This window comes from Colias philodice, chromosome 24 (genome assembly GCF_061535455.1).
Source record: "Colias philodice isolate Cphi_HAF_F1 chromosome 24, ilColPhil1 Martin Lab GWU primary, whole genome shotgun sequence".
Lineage (NCBI taxonomy): Eukaryota > Metazoa > Arthropoda > Insecta > Lepidoptera > Pieridae > Colias > Colias philodice.
The window spans coordinates 6,757,832-6,779,911 of record NC_143109.1 but is presented as its reverse complement, the minus strand read 5'-3'; the positions used below and the strand labels follow the sequence as shown (position 1 = coordinate 6,779,911).

The 22,080-nt window shown below is 32.2% G+C and overlaps 1 protein-coding gene across 1 annotated transcript; it reads left to right on the top strand.

The window, feature by feature from the left end:
* The first annotated feature begins 371 nt into the window (after positions 1 to 371).
* LOC149477778 (facilitated trehalose transporter Tret1-like) lies at positions 372 to 21,879 on the top strand. The gene is made up of 4 exons (XM_089710366.1): positions 372 to 615; positions 19,172 to 19,220; positions 19,505 to 19,640; positions 20,061 to 21,879. Exons 2-4 carry the CDS (start codon positions 19,197 to 19,199, stop codon positions 21,398 to 21,400), a joined length of 1,500 nt encoding a protein of 499 aa, XP_089566492.1. The 5' UTR covers positions 372 to 615; positions 19,172 to 19,196; the 3' UTR covers positions 21,401 to 21,879.
* Positions 21,880 to 22,080: the final 201 nt, after the last annotated feature.

Genomic DNA, 22,080 nt, shown 5'->3' with positions numbered 1-22,080 from the left:
CGATAAATGGGCTATCTAACACCGAAAGAATTTTTCAAATCGGACCAGTAGTTCCCGAGATTAGTGCGTTCAAACAAACAAACAAACAAACTCTTCAGCTTTATAATATTAGTATAGATTTAAACTTTACTGTGCTTCAAAATTTTAAGTGAGTTTCCTTTTGATATCTATTTTTTGTTAGGATAAGCTTGTTTATGTCTGAATACGAAACGAACTCACTTCATAGATATATCTCACAATGTAATCATTAATAAACAATGCTAATGAATAGAATTCTTAATCATAGACAAGTCTGACTAGATCGCAGGTTTTTCTCCATTATAAACAATACATAATCATCTCTACATTACACATAATATAATGGCGCAGACGCAGGGTGTTGCAACCTGTGACCGACGCATGCGCAGTCGGTGTTACGACGACAGAGAAATCGACCGTTGACACTTTCTCGCGTTCATTTTGAAATTCCATAGACTAGTGGATCCATGAAAATTCCAATTTTGAAAATGTGCGGGATGTATAAATTGACAGTTTAGTTTTTTTTTATTAAACGGGAAAAGGAATTAAGTTTTCGTTTAGAAAGAAATGTTAAATTGTTTGTGATTACGTTTTTCAGTAAGTATACATTTTCATTTGTTTTAGTAGAATTTTGTTGTAAGTTTTAAAAACCTGCGGTTAATTATATTAAAGATACAGGCCTACTTTTAACTACCGTCATAACATATTCAGGCCAGTGATCTTCAAACCAAACAATCTTGATGTAATACATAACTTAATATGACATAATGCGTAAAGAAAACATTTTGAGGTGAAAGCCATATAAACCACGATATATGTACTTACCCGGAAGGGCTTGACTTTCTCAATTATATGTCTTATACAGATTTATTACTTTTAAAGGGTCATGGGATTTATTTTTAACACGCAATGAGAAATCATCATATCGTATGATTTGTTACTTTAGTGCGAGAGATTTTATATTGAAATAAATTGCCAAATTTAAAATGTTATGCGTGATTAATACGCGATTCAGTACAGGCATTTTATTATGAGTTTTTCAGGTAAGCTATGTACAAAAACAAAGTAACTAAATAGTCACAAAATTTGTATTTTTCTCTAAATTTTGAAATACGTTTTTACAAGGAACGTTGACTTAAACTTTTATTAAATGGTTAAAGTAATGTTCAAAAACAATAAAAATTACTAGGTATTTGAAAGGTTTTCCTAAATGTTCCTGTTCTATAATAATTTCGTAAATCTTGTTGCGTACTGTACTTAAAAATAGTTAAAATTACTCATAGCTAAGTACATTTGAAATTCAATAATAACAGTACTTAAGACTTCTGTTTAGACTACGAAATGCGTATTAATTACATGGAATTTTAAAGTAATTAAATGTAAATACCTACTATTTGTATTCTAGTAATTAGACTTAGTACGACCTTAGTGGGAACCAATGATAATATTAGTATATGTAGGAAGGTGTAGATAGAAAAGCGCTCAGAGTAAGTTGTAATGTGGCTAATTCGCCAGAATTTACTACAGTTGTCCCTTTGAGGTCACGAATCATGATAGTTCACTTATATTTATTACTTTGACGTCAAAATCCGTCAGTTTTTTGTGAAAGATAGATTAGCAAACATCCATTTTTATAAATTTTCGCATTTATAATATTTGTAGGATATCCATTGAGCTAAATAATATTATTGTGAAGTGTGAACATTTTAAATTACTAACAACTAAATTGTAATTGAAAAAGATTCCAATTAATATTATAAATGCTTCATAAATGAGAAACTGTATATTTATATGCCTATCTGCTACGCTTTCACGCCTAAAATACTGAACTAATTTCACAGAAATTTGGACCAGTGATAGACCATAAGAAATTAAATTGACGCTTTGTTAAGAAAGTAACTAAAAGCTCGTTTTGAATTATTATTATAATATTTATATTCGCAAAATTAAGTTAACTTTTCTATAATTTTTATGGATAACTGTCTTTTATATGTAATAGACGTCATCTATAGACATGAATTTTTGAGTTCGTTTCCTCCTTTTTCCTGGAAGTGTGTTATAAAATAAATTAATAGGTATAGTTAAATCTATACTTATATTATAAAGCCAAAGCTAAGTTTGTTTGTTTGTACGCGCTAATCTCAGGTAGGTACTACTGATCCGATTTGAAAGATTCTTTCGGTGTTAGGTTAAGAACTGTGCACTTCAATATTCCTAGGTCTTGAAAAATGGCAAAATGTTAGGCTTACTATAAGCCGCCGACGGAACACTGGGGTTTTAGTTCTTCTTCCCCGGGGGCTGTGGGTATCTGTGCAAGATTTCCCCACTTAAAAAAATTCTTATTAGCCGAAATGACCGAAATTCAGGAAAACTATTATATGAATGAAGGGTATTATTATCTTAAACGATGTACATAACTTCTGCTTATTATTTCGGTTCAGGGACGGTTTGTAAATTGACAGTTTTCCTTTCGCCACTGTAACTGTTGCGTATAAACTATAATATTATGTGATTAAAGCATTGTTGATGTTATTCTTATTTAATGACTGTAATATAAAGTTTTTTGTGTGAAACTGTAAATAAAACAACAAGTTAGGTATCTATATATCAATGCAATATAATATTATCGAACGTTTTCTATACCTTCGTTAAAACATACTTTTTGGGGATTACGCATAACGATAGTGTTTTTATTGTAAGGTATTTTAAAAATGTAGTAAGTTTAAAAAAAATAATAACACTTGAAATCTTTTTGGATTAACTAGGAACTTCATCTTCTGATCTTCCTCATCATTTACTTATTTGCCAGTGAAGATGCTGCCAAACTAGATATAGGTATACGACTATAGGTAATTTCGTAATATGTAGTAAATTATTATCAGTTCATTAAATTTAAATCATTGCAAGTTTTAAGTACTTATGTCAATTTTATATAAGTGATTGCCCCTTTATAGTGTTGTCATTTTTGTTCCTAATTATATTGATCGTTAGATTTTATCGAAATTTGACCTTCTAACTCTCACTTGTGTACCACTGCATGTATTACGATGATACATTGCATTGCAATACACAATCGACAATATTTATGTGTCACTGTATGTATGTCGCAGTCATCTGGTTGAATCTGCTATTGGATTGAATGACTAGCGCGTTCATTGAATGACGACATTTAAATGAATGACTAGGCCGATTCAAGCAAATAGCAGATTCAATCAGATGACGGTGACATGTACCTACATTAAGTATAGGTACAGGGTGAAAAATTTCTATGGAGGAAAAGTACCTACTTATGATTGGTGGAATTTTTAGCCAGTTTCATTCCCGTCTCTGTTAAAGCAGTTCTTTTTCATTAAAAAAATAAAAGCTACTTACTGAGCGGATTTGAATGAAACTGCACAGGAATATGGATTACAAATCAGAATTATACATGAGCTATATAGCATAGCATGTACTAAATAAACACTAGTTTTCTAGCCAATGATGACATAATATAAAGAGAAGAGTACAGTGTCGTAAACGCTTTGTAAATCTGTTTTAAGTGACATGAAACGAACGAAGAAACGATGAACTGCTTAGTGCCATAGTGCCGTAATATTTTTTGAGTAACTATTCTGTAGGATCAATTAGGTTTCATTGTATAAGCGTTAATGGTTAGTGTGCCACTGTTGACTGTTTCCAAATTTTCCGGCTGTATAGCTCTAGCTATTGTTTTTGATTTTACGCGAGTATTACCTATACATTTAGAAATTAAAGATGTTAACGGATTTTAAACAAGAGTTGATCTCCCCTTGACCACACTCGCTGCAAACTGTGCGAAACGTCGGTATAATAAAATTATAATAAATAATAATAAATAAAACCTTTATTTGAATTCATACATAGATTGGGGTTCAGGCCCCCTTATATTAATAAATCGCGTTTAAAATCCGTAAAAATCTTTATTATTTCTAAACTATAATATATTTTTGTATTTATATAGGATATATCTATAAATGCAGAAAAAACACACTTTTAATTCCGTACATAATATTATACTTTAATTAAGTATAAAACATGCCTTATTTGACCAAATCACGGTATGGAAACGATAAAAATTAAAATCTATAACGAATTTATTAAAATGCATGTGAATGTCTTAAAATTTTCATTTCCCTTTGTATAGAAACAAATTCAATGCGTGGCTACGTGAAGTAATCAATGCATTGCTTCCTGCAATGTTTACGATTTAGGCTGGTTATAGACGAACGTTTTTTTTCAAACATTTTATTCTGAGAAATTGTTATTTTTAATTTATGAAAGATTCCTTAAAACTGTTTAGACTTAAAATGAAAATTGAAACTAAGGTTTACGTCATACTATGGATTACTTCTTAGTACCTACATAGTTGTTTGGAACAAGTAGATAATATCTTCGAATTCTCTCATATTACTACATACTTCATATTATCCTTTTTAGATTACAATCTTACTTAATAAAAAAATACGATTTACTTATATAAACAAACTAGCGGTCCGCCCCGGCTTCGCCCGTGGTACATATGAAAAATAGATGTTGGCCGATTCTCAGACTTACCCGATATGCACAGAAAATTTCATGAGAATCGGTCCACCCGTTTCGGAGGAGTATGCAGACTAACATTGTGACACGAGAATTTTATATATAAGATATGGTTAAGGATAGAATAACTTTTTGTACTGAGAACTAGAAGCCTATAAAACTAAAAATGAAAAATTCTAAGTAAATACAGCTTACTTTTTAAAGTCTCCATCCAGAGGAAAACCATACATGAATGACGGTTATAAACTGAATGCTTTGTACTTTAAGCAAAGTACTCATGCAAATTCTGACGATACAATGGTTAACTAACATAAAATGATTGATTTGCTATTTACTGTAATTACGCTCATAAAGTTTATTTCATTAAACTACACACAATAAATTACTGTTTTTATTATTAATTTAACCTTAGATAATAATTTGTTTTGATCCTTATTTCCTTCTTGTACCAGATGCATTATTTTGGGCATATAAAACAGTTTTAAACATATTTTCATTTTAAAAACAATAGTATTGAATTCGTTCGTTTTTAGTTAAGTAGACATGACGTATAAAAGTAAGTAAAGTAAGTAAAATTCATAATACCATTCGCTCAAAAATATTTAGTTCACGTTGATTTATGAAAAAAATTGTAAATTAGTAAAATAAAACATACCTACTTACTTATGGAAATGAAATAATGTAATCGCTCTGATCACGACACAAAAGATTTGAAGTAAACTCAGTTAATCTTATATAATATATCTCTAATGCCATTTAGATACTATGAATTTCCAGAGTTTACAGAGTTATTTTTTATTCTCAATATATAAAACTCAAGTTGGAGTTGAGCAAACTGTATCCCACAATAATGGATCAAAAAATACGTTGCACATAGTAATGATCCCACTTTCTCACATTTTAAATTCCGTTTGTGTGAAACATTCTTCAAATATACTTATTTAAACTGTAACTGGGCGGTCCTAGATACATAAAACGCCTCGTTTGTCGCCAGCCTAAATGAACCAACCAATTTTTCACTAGCCCATTGTCAAGGACATTTTGATGTGACTTAAGCTAATGGTAGCTCGGCAACAGCTTAGTCTTACGTATTCTGTGCTATAAGTCAAATGCTTTGAATATCAGTGCGATAGTTTATGAAAACATCATAATATTTGAGAGGTAAATATTGCATAAACTATTGGAATTAATTTTAATTATCCTAAGGAAAATCGTAAAGATAATTTTCATTCATCAGTTATAATTTCAAAAATGTCAAGTTCAAAATGAGAATAATCTTATATAACATTGAAATATAATTATTGTTAATTAATAATTTAATTTTTATTCAACACTCCATTGCAAATTTATTATACTTAAATTATTGCAGTATTTGATAAAAGAGGAAAGTAATTTATTCAGGTAATTAATTAACTGACAAATTGTTATCTATTATTTTAATAAATTGCCATTTAATTTAAGATTTACGTACCAAGATTCAACGTAACTTAGATCATAATAAAACATTGTTTTTAATTAAAATGTTGACTTTACGAAGTAAGAGCTCAAAATAGTAAAACATTGTGTTTTGTAAGATCGGGCTTATATAAACAGTAAGGAATTTTTAAAACCTTTTTTGTAGTAACCTAATAAAACTAAATCGTTATACTAATTCCTCCAATGGCCCGCAGTTTTTTTAACAGAAAAAAATATGAACTCACTATTTATTCTAGTACCTACTATTCTAAAAACTGAATTTATTTTGCTAAAATTAGACAGACAACGGTGCAGACCGTTATAATATAACCTGTTTTTAGGGCCGATTTTTCAATCCATGGTTAAAACTTATCCGCCCAATAAAGTATTACACGATAATATTATTATATTAAAATGTCACCCGTAAACTGTCAAAGACGGGCAAAGAATATATTTTTGAAATACATAGTAGTGTAATACGTTATAAGTTATTCGACGAATAAGTATTAACCAAGGATTAAAAAATTAGCCCCTAATCTAATTAAATTAAAGTTTAGGGTTTAATCTATAAAAAAACTAGTGACCCGCCCCCGCTTCACCTACCTGAATTAGGTACCTACGTTTAGATACTCTTTCGTGTTATAGCTCTTAACGACAGATGTCTTCATTATGTTAAGAAAATATATCCCATACCTATGAAGCTTTCCCTATTAATTCCACCTGTCTAACACAGATGTAAGAACTAAGATCAAATAAATGGTTTTAAAAGGAGTATAGTAAAAAAAAACTGCCGCTTTTCCGGTAACTTAAGTACCTTAACGTATTTTTTTAGCTGTTATAGACATTAATAGTAAAAATTCCCGATATGATCTCGTTTACCCAGTTTTGTTTGTACAGACAATATCCGAAAAAGATTTATCATAAGCAAACACACTTTCCATGTGAAAAATACAAAAAATGAACAAGTATTCCATTTGTTTGCGCAAACTGAGCATGTGCAAATATTTAAAATTCAATCATTTGGTTTATTTACATAAATGCTTACTTATAAATTATTGAATTATTACAATTAAGAAGGAATATGAGTGCAAACGGATAACCATAGATAATATAAAACTATACTAGTAGTGTTACGATGTTTTTAACCGACTTCAAAAAAAGGAGCTTCAATTCGACCGGTATATTCTTTTATAGTACCTACTTAGATATAATAGATAAATAAATATGTAATACATTTGTACGATATGGAGTTAAAATTAAACTGACAAATCAACAATTTGCACAATTGGAATTTGTATAAAACTAGCTGAGTACCCTTGCTCCGCTCGGATTAAAATTTTCCGTTCCAGTTAAATTTTCTTTATACAAACTTTACAATGACAACAACGACTACAAAAAATATCTAATTTAGTACAATCGAAAGTTATACACGTACCTACCTATTATTATTTAAATTTAATATTAAATATAAATTTCGAATAAGTTCAACTAGGTATAATATTATTCGTAATTTGCAAATTTCAATGGTAACAGTCAGTTAAGGATAAACTACTAGTTTAAAAATAAAACAACGATATAAATACATAACTTTATTCTTTTTATATCACAGAAACTTATTATATCACATTATTTCACATTCTACACATATAATCAGTAATCTTATATATAAAAATGAATCGCAAAATGTGTTGGGTAAGCGCATAACTCGAGAACGGCTGAACCGATTTCGATAATTATTTTTTTATTATATTCCTTGAAGTACGAGGATGGTTCTTATGTAGAGAAAACGTAAACATGTACCACGGGCGAAGCCGGGGCGGACCGCTAGTATTAAATATAAATTTCGAATAAGTTCAACTAGGTATAATATTATTCGTAATTTGCAAATTTCAATGGTAAGTCTACTAGTTTAAAAATAAAACAACGATATAAATACATAACTTTATTCTTTTTATATCACAGAAACTTATTATATCACATTACTTCACATACTACACATATAATCAGTAATACGTTATAATTACAATGCGATGATTATTGCACCAATAGAATTAATTGTCACCAACATAAAATCTAAGTAGAATAGACATAGTTAAGTAAAATCAAAATATAAAAACAAAATCAATCGATTTTCAGTTTGAAGTTATATTCCATTAGGCGGATCCACACAGAGCGAAGAGCCTTGCGAAGAAATTGCTTTCCTAAGCGCTCGATTTGTGTGGAGTGTGGACATTACTTCGCTGAGGTATACACATTGTAGGTATGTCTGTGGGAATACACTATACAGAAAGGCCTTTGCCACACTTGACGGATATTACGTCACGGATCTTCCGCGACGGAATGCCAATACATGCTATTGCATTTAGAATACGAAAAGCGGGCACACTACGCGAATGATCGGTCGTTCCGCTTAACCATTTTATAATTAACTAGCTTTCCGCCCGCGGCTTCGCCTGCATTTTCCAAAAAAAAACCCGCATAGTTCCCGTTCCCGTGGGATTTCCGGGATAAAACCTATCCTATGTGTTAATCTAAGTTACCCTCTATATGTGTGATAAATTTCATTGTAATCGGTTCAGTAGTATTGGCGTGACAGAGTAACAAACACACACACACACACACATCCTCATAAACTTTCGCATTTATAATTATTAGTAGGACTTCTAGTAATTTCCGTGAAGTGTGGCAAAGGCCTAACACGCGCTTTTCCGAGTAGTGTCTACGAGTTATTATTCTGTGGTAGTGTAGAGAAGAAAATGCTTCGCGAGGCTACTCGCTGTGTGGGTACCCGCCTATTCGTAAATTATTTCCTAAAAATCTCAAAGTAAATCTGTTTCTCAATTAATTTAAATTTTGACAAAATGTTTCATTATATAACTATGTAACTACTAACGATGACTGTGCTGACCCCAATTAAGAAGCAACAGGTTAGAAAGATGATTATGATAAAAAAGAATGATTAGGTAGTACTCATGGTAGTACTTATATTTATTATGATATGAAACATTATCCTATCCTATCCTATCCTATCCTACTAATATTATAAATGCGAAAGTTTGTGAGGATATGTGTGTGTGTTTGTTACTCTTTCACGCCAATTCTACTTAATCGATTACAATGAAATTTAGCACACATATAGAGGGTAACTTGGATTAACACATAGGATAGGTTTTATCCCGGAAATCCCATGGGAACGGGAACTATGTGGGTTTTTCTTTGAAAACGCGGGCGAATCCGCGGAAATCAAGTAATTATATATCTCCGACTAACATGGGTGATTTTGGTACCTTACCTAGTATCTAATCTGTGACCTTACTATATTTTCAGTACGAAAAATTTATAAAAGTGGAGTAAATTTGTTACAAACCTGTAACCTACTTATACGAAAAGATTGATATTCTTAAAATTCATTATCTTACGGTTTTGTAACAATAATTATCGTATTAAAAACTAGCTTTCCGCCCGCGGCCTCGCCCGCTTTGTCTAAAACCTAATCTATACTAATATTATAAAGAGGAAAAGTTTGTAAGTATGTATGTATGTATGTATGTATGGTTTTCACGCAAAAACTACTGGACCGATTTCAAAAATTCTTTCACCATTAGAAAGCTGCATCTTTACTGAGCAACATAGGCTATATTGCATTTTCAAAAAAATTAGAGATCCTTACCAAAAATGCAATAATGTAACCCAAGGTGTAAAAAAATCCTCAATAAAAAATCTGTCATCGCGTGCGCTGCGGAATCCATTGAAGATAGAACAAAAAAATGTTCTACGGTATTATAGAATGGATCAATATCTACAAGAAAGTCCGCGATACCATATGTCCATCTTCAGTAGTTATGTTACTACAACAACTTTTTTACGTTTTCAAAGTAAATAGAAGTGCCGACAGTAATCAAACCATGTTTACGATACACATATATTAATCCTTATCCCATTAAATGATGTTTTATTATAGACTGTTTCAATACCAGCAAAATACTTTTTAAATGAAAGGAATTGGATATTCCATTCAAAAGATATAAGGAATTTTTAAAAGTGTCAATCTACAGAAAATAGTAGGTATACTGTTCGAGCAAGCCGTAGTGCGGGGGTCATGGAGGAATTCTACCAATATGCGTCTTGACGGAACACAGTGGGGTTTTGGTCGGTAGGAATCCGACATAACCCACGGCCCCTCCCCTGGAGGCCGTGGGTATCTATGAAAGATTTCCCCACTAAAACAAAAAAAAAGGCCGTAGTGCGGGACGGGGTAAAGGTGATTATCATGTGATTAAAAATTAAACCTATAGTCCGACCTATAGTAGACTTTTCACTGTAACGATATCGCTATCTATGCGGATGAAACCGCAGGGCATTGCTAGTCACTATCACTACATAGTATAAAACAAAGTCGCTTTCCCTGTCCCTATGTCCCTATGTCCCTTTGTACGCTTAAATCTTTGAAACTACGCAACGGATTTTGATGCGGTTTTTTTTAATAGATAGAGTGATTCAAGAGGAAGGTTTATATGTATAATAAAATCCATTAAGTAGTGGAGAAGTACTGTTATTTTTGAGGTTTCTAATGTGATGTCGTAAAAAATTACATTTATTCCGCTTACATTGCAAACGCAGGCTGAACCCTACGAGTTTTATCAAAATAATGTACTAAGTATTATACACATTGAAAAGGTCTACAGAAAAGTCCGCGATGGTATATGTCTATCTCTTATGGATAACCCACAATAACTTTTTTTTGTCATTTACTTTTTACGACAAATAATGGCTAATTTTCGAAGCGATTTTAACCAATACAGCATTAATCCTTAACCAATTAAATACCATGGATACATTGTTCATTTAATATAGATCTATATGGCCCTTTACACCGTATGATTTAAGTGAATATTTTCGAAGATATTACAGATTTAAAAATTGCAGGACGTAGCGTTTGCGGCCGCCCGGCTATGTATTTTATACCCGTGCGATGCCGGAGCGGGCCGCTATATTTTTATACCTATACAACGTTCACAATTTTTCTGTAGTGTATTTAGTATTAGCATTGCACCCGTGCGAAGCCGGGGCGGGTCGCTAGTAAATTATATACTAAAACCATAGACAAATATAACCTAAAACCTTCCTCTTGAATCACTCTATCTATTACAAAAAACCGCATCCAAATCTGTTGCGTAGTTTTAAAGATTTAAGCGTACATAGGGACATAGGGACAGAAAAAGTGACTTTGTTTTATACTATGTAGTGATTTGACATAGTCCCTCGTAGTATCCGGGCGAAACCAAAGTCTAGTATAATCTTTGAACTCACAATATGTATTTATTTTAACGAACACGTTTTCATTCATTTATCTTTAATCTTGTATGACTGAACATAATTCTAAACTTAGTTTATCTACTTAGCGAGGCTAGGATAATTAAAACTATTAATAAATGCCACACAAGAATGGCGTCAGAATAAGTTAAGAATTCAATAATTTATTAATTATTTGGTTTATTAACAAGGTCTTGTTAGATTTATTGCATGCCAGAGGTCTGGAGATATTACATACTGCATATGTCTAACAGGATAATTTAAAGATCATGACAATTAATTGTATGGAAAGCATATAAAAGTTTTATATCAAGATATGAGTAAAAAATATTTTTAGGGCTTAAAAAATGATCTTAAAGATAAATATCTAGTCTGTAATTTTTATTCGCCTACGGGATTGAAATATTGCAATATTCTGCAACTTTAAATTGAAGAGATATATAATAGAAATAAAATACTGACAAAAAATAATACGTAAGCATGTGCGCGTGCGCACATCGACATTGACAGTGAAAATTGCAAGGTTTCTCTAATGAAAACTAAAAGGCAGTCTAAGAAATATATTGTCTAAAATATGTTTTAAGCATTTTATTTATACCTCGTAACAATATAAATGTTTTGAATATGTCGCAGTCATCTAGTTGAATGATGAATCTGCTATTTGATTGAATGACTAGCGTGTTCATTGAACGACGACGACATTCAATTGAATGACTAAAGGACAGCTCGTCAAGTTTTTAAAATTAGTAATGTTCATCGTCTTGCCTGAATGTCATTTGGCATAGTCGTTGGTTTGTTTTTTACATACATTTTAAATTTTAATACTTCACTTTTATAGGTAAAGCTATACTTGTGTAGAACATTCCACTCTATTACGGAAACTAAATTTTTATGGTATCAAAGGTTTAGCTCAGGATCTCATAGCTTCATATCTTCAGAACAGGGTACAAACCGTTGTCGTTAATGGAGAGAAATCTCGCGGTGCGCCGATTAACATAGGTGTTCCGCAGAGATCTATCTTAGGACCGTTTTTGTTCTTAGTGTATATTAATGACCTACCTTATTATTTGCAGGATATGTGTGAAATAGTACTGTTTGCAGATGACACCTCATTAATTTTTAATGTGGATAGACATGACACAAATGTTGACGAAGTAAACTCTGCTCTTTTACGCATATCCAATTGGTTTAATGCTAATAATTTACTATTAAATACAAAAAAAACAAATTGTGTAGAATTTATCCTCCCAAATGTAAAAAAGGTGAAAAGGAATATTATTTTAAACGGGGAGGTATTATACCCTGTGGAATCGACTGTTTTTCTTGGTTTGACATTAGATGAGAAGCTTCAATGGGGGGCCCATGTTACCACCACCGCTGCTAAGCTCAGCTCAGCTGCATATGCAGTTAGAAGAATAAGGCATCTCACCGATGAAGAAACGGCTAGATTGGTTTACTTTAGCTACTTTCATAGCATAATGTCCTATGGAATTCTGCTATGGGGCAGGGCTGCAGATATAGAAACTATATTTATATTACAGAAAAGAGCCATACGCTCTGTATATAATTTGCGTGCTCGAGACTCACTAAGAGATCTCTTTAAGAATACTGGTATCCTTACTGTACCGTCGCAGTATATATTTAATAATATTTTATATGTACATAATAACGCTTACTTACACACAAAAGTAGGAGATAGACATTGTTATGACACTAGAAACAGAAATAAAATTGAAATGCCATTATTCCGGCTAGCTAAAGTTAAAAATTCATTTATGGGCCAAGGTATACGCTTTTACAACAGAATTCCTCATAATATTAAAGAGTTAAGTAGTTCTAAATTTAAATCTTATATAAAAAATGTACTTGTCAAGAGAGCCTATTACAGTATTAAGGAATATATGGAAGATAAAAACCCATGGAGGGTTGTCGCGTAAAAACCACAGGACAGTTCTTTGGCATATTATGATAATATAATATTATGATATTATTACATATGTAATTAGTAAAATTGTAAATCTGACATGATTAAAAAGAGCAACTATGGAGTTTCTTGCCGATTCTTCTCCGTAGATACTGCTTTCCGAATCGGTGGTAAATGTTAAAATATGTACTTAATGACGTTTCAAAAGTGCTTCTAGAAGAAGTCTAATTGAATAAATAAATGTTTGAGTTTGAGTTTGAGTTTATTTTTGATTCATTTTACTTTTCTATACAAAGTGAAAGACTACAACAAAAAAAATCTAAGAATAGCATTTCAGCAAAAATCATTTACTTCTTACAATCGATAAAAAGTTTATCGTTCCGGTCGTATCGTCACGATATTACGTGAACGAAATAATATAAAGAAAAGTCAGCGAACTGAATCGGGGAAGATTAGTTGAAAAAAATCCCTCCAAAAAGTAATAAAAAATCATAAGAAGGAAGGAATGAAGTAAACTATTGAATAATCAAGGTCAAAAGAGCAATCGTTCTAAAATGTTCAATTACTTGTGATACGGAAACGGTCAATAATATAAAATGTTTACGAAATTATGTGTATTTTAACACGCTTTATAAGCTTCACCTATAGATAATATGTAATCCTTAACACCTTTAGACTCCTATAGACTCGATACCAATTTAAACGGACAGATTTAATTCAAACCATGTATACCTACAAGGATCGGTGACAATACAATATATGAAGAAGAAGAAGAATGGCACACTAACGCCTCGGTACTTCTTTTTTATGGGCTATCGGAAAATAGTAAAATTTTTGCGGAAGAAATCGTTTGACATTCGTAATTTATCCGACGAGGTTGACACGCCCACGCGACTGGGCCGCCGGTACCAGCGCTCTGACCATCATTTTTCTTTTTGTCACTGCGTACTAAAACGCCTGAAGAACCGCCATACTGTTACAAATGACCTAATAATTTCTGTCAGTATCTCCCGGCCTAATAGTTTCATGTTCGTTTATTTTAGACTTTTTTTGTAATTTAGTTATTTAATCTATTTGTTGTTACTTCCGAACGTCTTGTGCTAATAATACGAATGTAATTTTATACTTGAATGCGTGTGTTAATTAAAAAAAAGATTCTGAGAATCTGTAATTAATGAAGTATAGTCGAAATTATTGCTATTGCTCTGTATTTAGAATTGTATTGTTGCAAACATTAGGCAAATTTAAAAAATAACAGCCATATAGGTAATGCGCCCTATATCCCATTTTGGAAATCTATATTAATTAAGAGGAGCAAACATATAGGTACTTTAAATTGAATCGAAATTATTGAACGTTTAATTTGAAAAGGCATAATACACAGTCAAACTAATTTAATGTCAATCTGCTAAATCGCCCTATATAATAATTTATAATAATAATAATTTATTTATTAATTCAAGCATCAGGACTCATTTTGTTAGTAACAATTGATAACTTAAAAATTATGTTAATAGTAAGAATAATACAATTTAATAAAATATTTATAATATAACTATGTATATATGTATTTACAGGTGAAAAGTGTGTAAAATATTATTTCGTTCAAAAAATTGTTACCATCAATAATTACATCTTGATGATTAATATTAAATAACTCAACGTAATAACAATAATTAACGGATGCTAATAGAGTAATTGATTTGAGAAAAACTTGTTTTTCTTTATTACTTAATTTATAGACCGGGAGATACTGACACAAAATTTCGAGTCATTTGTAACAAGGATGGCGGTTCTACAGGGGTCTTAGTACGCAATGACAAAAAGAAAAATGATGGTGTGAACGCTGGTACCGGTGGCTTAGTCGCGTGGGCGTTTGTCGAACTCGTCGGAAAAATAGCGAAAGTCAAACGATTTGTAACACAAAAATTTTAGAATTTACCGATAGCCCATAAAAAGGAGTAGGCGGTAGTGTCATGTCATACTTTTCCGGTGTGACTTACAGCCCGCCATACCGATGCGAATGTGTTGATTTAAATAAAACAATCATTCAACCATTTGTACCAGGCTAACTTTTGCACAGGTAACTATCGTCGTGCAGCCATTTACGAAAATCGCCATGCCATACTTTTCGGACGATTCCAAATGGTCGCCATACCGCCGAAAATCTGCAAAAAATTTTTATTTCGCCAAACTTTTTGTACCAGTATTGCATTTGGATTTTTGGAGAGTATTTGATAAAATGTGACCATTATTATATTTGCCATACTTCTAGTAGGGGGAAAAAGTGCTGTCATACTTGAAAACTTAATTTATTATTAATTTATATAAGTGAAGATTTCCAACACATAGATCTTTGAAATTTTGTATTTATATTTGTTGATCCTCAAACTTACAGGAAAAATAAGTGCCATACTGTTACAAATCGTTTGACTTTCGCTATTTTCCGACGAGTTCGACTAACGCCCACGCGACTAAGCCGCCGGTACCAGCGTTCACGCCATCGTTTTTCTTTTTGTCATTGCGTACTAAGACCCCTGTAGAACCGCCATCCTGTTACAAATGACTCGAAATTTTGTGTCAGTATCTCCCGGTCTATTATTAGCTCTTCTATAATTTTGTTTTTGCGTTTCAATAATACGCAGATATACGCAATAATTTTTAAATCCTCATGCACCATTCCTTTTAATTTTTCGGAAGGGTAAATGTTTAATATGAAAGAAATCTAAGCTAAGTAATTGTTTTATAAAAATCGCTTAATTTGTTTAAAATAATATTTAGATAATAAATCTCTAGAAAGCGCAATTTTCCAAATGACTCTGTAACTCTCTTTTTTATTTATAATTAGTATCCTAAATCACATAGCACTAATATTTATTCAGTTAATTCTAAGAAAATCCAAACAACATGCCAAACTAAATTTTCGATACAGTTTCGACAAAAAATAGTTTATATGTCGACTACAATATAATATTTTTTTCTATTTACCGCGTGTTCCGACTTTTTCTTTAAAAGAGTCAGATCATGAATCACACTGATTGCTAGATCAAGGTTATTTTTTCAGTAATCATTATTAATAATAGCAAAATTGAATTTCCGCACGATTTAAAAGTAATTACTCGAAATGAATGGAAAACCTGAAAACATAATTATAGTATAGTTCTCGAGTCAGAACAATCTGCTAAAGTTATATATCCGTTTTTAATGACGAAGCATCCTGCTAACCTTCGGTGACCCTGACCCAACCTTGCCCCTTAATAAATAAATAATTATAATAATTTATTTTACTATAGATATTATAATAATATCCGCCAACCCGCACTTGGCCAGCGTGGTGGATTATGGCCTGTACCCTCATAGGAATAGGAGGCCCGTGTCCCAGCAGTGGCAACTGGCAACGTATATGGGCTGGTGAATAAGCAAAACACTTAACAGTTCGACGTACAAAAATAAAATAAAAATGATCTAAATTACATGCTAACTTTTTAGTTTCTAGGACCCCACAGTTTTTACTGTTCGTCAATATTTTATGATATCATCATTTCACAAAAATAGAACCTCTTCCCAACACAAACATGCACTCTTGTATTATCTTACTAAGTTAAACATACCTTCTACTATCTCTGTATATAAATTCTCGTCTTTCTAAAAGTGTTCGTTACCATACTCCTCCGAAACGGATGGACCGATTCTCATGAAATTTTGTGTAGATCTGAGAATCGGTCAATATCTAATTTTCAACCGCAGATCAAAGTTTGCCGGGACAGCTAATATTATACCTAATATAAAAAATTGAAATAACGTTCAACACTACAACACAAAATGACAATGGTCATAGCGTAACTACAACCCCATTAACCAATATACTCGTAAATAATGCAGAACACAACCTCGTTACAACACAAAGCCTTTGTTCCTGCACCTTCATGCAGTTCATATACTTAACTGTTTAGTTTATAAGTGTAGAGGCAGTGCTATTATACAGGGTGTCCCATCGTTGGTATACTAAGCTCAAAGGAGGTTATAGTTGTGCATACGCTGAGCGCGTAAAAAATACTTACAAAATTACAGACGCTTTTTTTCAAATATATCTTAAAACTCTATGTGTACAGTGTACACCCATAACAAGCAACCCGCAAAACTTTGCTACCCGCATATGAGCTATCGTTTAAGATTATGTCTTCATAGACACAATGCTCACATTAGCGAAGCGGTATATGCCGTCTGCGCGAAGCTAGAGAAGAAAACATAAATTTTAAGGAAAAATTTTGCAAAATAATTTTGATTTAATTTTGTTGTTTAAGTATTTTTTTACGTGATCAGTGTATATAAAACTACAAGTCACTTCGCGCTTAGTATACCTATAGTGGGACACCCTGTATATTCTGTGGTAGAGGTTCGAATCCCATGCCACAGATTAGATACTAGCCCATGCTTGGTTTTAGTCATTCATTGTCAGCAGTCAGCTTGAAGTCATAATGATATTATATCAAAGTATAAATGTTCCTCTGACTGATTTTTCTTCTGTTCCGTTTATGTAAATTATGGAGTAACGATGATAATTTGTTAATTTCATCGTGAACTATCAACTTCGGTGTATCTCCTGCACATATTAGACTATTTTTTTTTATTTGTTTCCGTTCATTTGCATTTACTAGGATATAGAGTCACTTAGTACTAAGGCAAATCTATTCTAAAACTTTTAATGTACAGAATGAAAATCTTGGTCGTTTTCAAAGATTTTCAGAAAATTTATCAAAATATTTGGTTATGTTGATGAATTCACATCATATTTTAGCTAAGCTGCAAAGCACGTTTCAGCTGATCTTATCGAAACATTGCGATAATCGAATGAATGAATACTTTGTTAAAGTGTGAGAGGAATACAAGTACAGCAGAAATCTTTACAATAATATGATAAAAGGGGTCATTGCTTTTTAACCCATTGAGCCCCGAACGGCCCGATCGGTCCACGACACAATAGAGCTTTTCTATTGTGTCTGTGATTCCGGGGCCTGAGTTATTAATATTGATTTTTATCGGTAAGGATGACTGGATGTGGCCAACAATTTTTGTTATACAGGATGGCCTGTAAGCCGGCGTCAAACCGTCATGTACCTACTTTATAATCGTAGTAGATTAAAGAAAATCAAAAATTTATTTTCCATTTCTACCAATTTTCACTGTTTCTCTATTTTTTTTGTTATAAGGAATTTTTAAATATTTGGAGAAAAAATGTGCGCAGGTTTGTTAATTTGATTATTGACCATCTTAACTACACCTAATTCGTCCTGTAATAAACTAACATTATTTTAACATAAGTTTAACATTATTTTCCGCATAATATAACATCTGTGTGCAGAGGTATAAATCTGTATTCGATAGCATGACTCGAGTCATAAAATGAATACTACACAAATTAAAAACTAATTATAGCCGTGCGCAACTACCTACGAGTTATTATTTTTTATTATGCAAATTTATTGCGACCTTTGTATGGTTCTCTCAATTTAATCGTTTAATTTTAAGCCTAATTAAGTTTTAAGTCCTAGGCCCCATATTGTTTGAATTCGCTTTACAATGGGAGGAAAATGTTAGAGAATTTATGAAGAAATTACGTATTTGTGACCGATTAATTTTGTATACAATTGACCGATATTTACAAGATGGAGACTGTAGTAAACATAGATAAGAGAAATAAGTGGAAGCATACAATTTTAGAAAGAGATAAAAGTTCACAGTACCTTTTCTGTACTGGCACACATTAAATTGTGAAATCTTCCTGAAATAATAATATCTATGAGAAATACATTCAATGAAATTACTAATTACGAGCACTTTTTTATAATGAATAGGTATAAATGATGACTTGATTGTGAAACATGTATTTTTTTGTATTTTCAGATTTGTGCCCTACATGTAGTCGAAAATGATGAAGCCCTTTATTAAACAGGTAATTTTTATAATCTTTAACTTGTGTTTATGCCATCCTTATGCCATCTATATTGCTCAAAAAAGTCAAAAATAGTGAGTTTGAAAATGTTCTTTAATTTTTCGGGACTCCAATCTCGACTTAGATATAAATTACATGAATATTGACATTCATTCATCTACCATAACACATAAGGTACCTAAATGTAGTATTATGCCACATAGTAATAATATGTAACTATATCTATGTTATGTTGGGAACATATAATGGGCTGATGATGATGATCTATGTTTTTCTTTTTCCAGGCGTTCGTGGTATCCGGTGCAGCACTCAACATCATGGGTCATGGATGCGCACACGGCTACCCAGCAGTTTTGTTCGCGCAGTTGATCAGAGATGGCGGCCCGGTCACGCTGACTGACCACGATACCTCTTGGATTGGTGGGTTATTTAATAAGATAGAAACATTTAGTTATCAGGGACAGCATAACACACACATACAAAAAAATAGCACAAAGAACCATTGAAAAAGAATACATCACAACAAAAACAGCACAGAGACAAGAAAAATCGTGGAAAAAAAATTATGGTTCATCGAAGTTCGAAACCCACAAATGACAAAAAGCCGTATTGCTATAAAACATACAGCATAAAAATCTGTAAAGAAGGAGAAATGTGAAAGAATTAGTAAAGTTCTCTTCAAGTTTTTCTTCTCGATTAATTATAGATAATAAATAATTCTTAACTTACTCATTTTCTCAATTATGTATTAAAATAATTAAAAAGTTAATAGAAAATCAATACTTTATTTTGAAATGCATTTCTAACTCAGTATTAATCAGTAATGTATTTATTTTCCAGCATCATCTGTTGGCTTAATGGGTATCGTCGGAAACTTCATATCCCCAGTTTTCATGTGGAAACTGGGTCGACAGAAGTCTCACTTCATCTCTACCATCCCCGCACTGCTCGGCTGGATCATCTTCTTCCTGGGAAACTCGGTTCCAATGTTCCTACTGGCCAGGTTACTCCACGGGCTAGCTTTAGGACTAAGGACTCCACTCGCTGCAATCCTTGTAGCTGAATATACAGAACCTAGATACAGGGGCGCGTTTCTTGGCACGTTCGCAATATCCCTTGGCCTTGGCATATTGCTATCTCACGTATGGGGCGCATATCTATCCTGGAAAATGACGGCTGTAGTTTGTTCTATGTTCCCTATTATATCTATGGCTATTATAATGCTGTCCCCAGAATCACCATATTGGCTAGTTTCAAAATCGAGGTTTGGAGAAGCCAAAAAGGCATTTAAATGGGTTCGAGGCGATGGAGAGGAGCAAAGGGAAGAATTCGAAAAGATGGTTCAAGCACAAGAAAGAGAGACACAGGAAGATATGAAAACGGAGAGGAATAAGATCTATAAATACTCGTGGTTGTCTGTTTCAAGATATGTAATTAATTCATTGAAGACTGTGTTGAAGATTTTCAAGAAGAAAGAGTTCTATAAGCCATCTATAGTGGCTATCTGTATGCTTGTAGTATTTGAATTCGGCGGAGCGCACATGATACCAGCGTATGGTAATGTTATCCTTCAAGCTGTTTTAAACAAAGAAAGCCTATCAGATGTGACTTGGCAGTTCACTGTTATAGATTTCCTCAGAACCATTTGTGCGTTCCTAGCTATTTTCTTGCTGAAAAAATATAAGCGAAGAACGATCTTATTCATAAGTGGAGCCATGACAGTTTTGTCCTTAACCGCTGTATCTGTATTTGTATATTTGCGAAACGCTGAAATTATTACACAAGATTGGTTATTGGATACAGTACCAATGGTTTTAATGATAACGTATACTTTGTCGTTTTGTTTAGGCGCTGTACCTTTGAATTGGGTTATTTGTGGCGAAGTTTTTCCTTTAGCCTACCGAAGCTTGGGATCAACATTGTCTACTTCATTTTTAACACCGTCATTTGTTATATCTATGAAAACAGCACCACATTTGTACTCAACGATAGGTGTACAAGGTGCTTTTCTAGTCTATTCAGCATTATTGACAATATGCTTAATAATTATGTACTTTTTACTACCAGAGACGAAAGATAGAACGCTGATCGATATCGAAAATAGTTTTAAAGGAATTCGTAAATCGGACAGGGAAGTTCAACTTAGTTTAATGGAAAAGAAGGAAATTAATGCTGTTTAGATATAGTTTAGATTATTAGTTTTATAAATTAAAAAAAAAATATGTTAAACATATTTTTAGATTATTTTAGTATGAGAACGAAAATGCAGTCTTAGACTGTTTTTAATATTACTGGAGTATTGTTTAAATATTATATTAAAATCTCAGTGATAGCAGACTTGATTTTGTAGATGAAAACGAATTGATGGATACATTTTTACGCTCAAATTTTTTTATGTATATCTGTATGTTAATTGTTATCATTATGTTATAAGATTGAGTTTCAGTATTGTAACGATATTTTGTGGTAACTATATAAGCTAAACTTTTAGATGTTTTGCTGTCACTAAATAAATCAACATTAGGTCCCATTTTTTAAGCCTAATATTCTGAATAATAATCTCTATTCTAGGTTAAATTAGAAAAACAACTAATAAGTAGAAGTATACGAAAATTAATAAGAATTATAATTAGTCCACTCACTTTTATCCACACATTTCGCTTCTAGTCCGGGATACATCGCCCATTTTTGCAAGTGATTACTATCAAGCTAATTTTCCGTGAGTAGCTTTATTTTGATGAGATGCCCAATAATTTCATGTACGAAACTCTCGATTGTGGTAGCTTACAGAGGTAACAAGGATAAAAATTTTTGATTTGACGGTTCTCAAATATTTATTACGCAATTTGTAGGACAATAG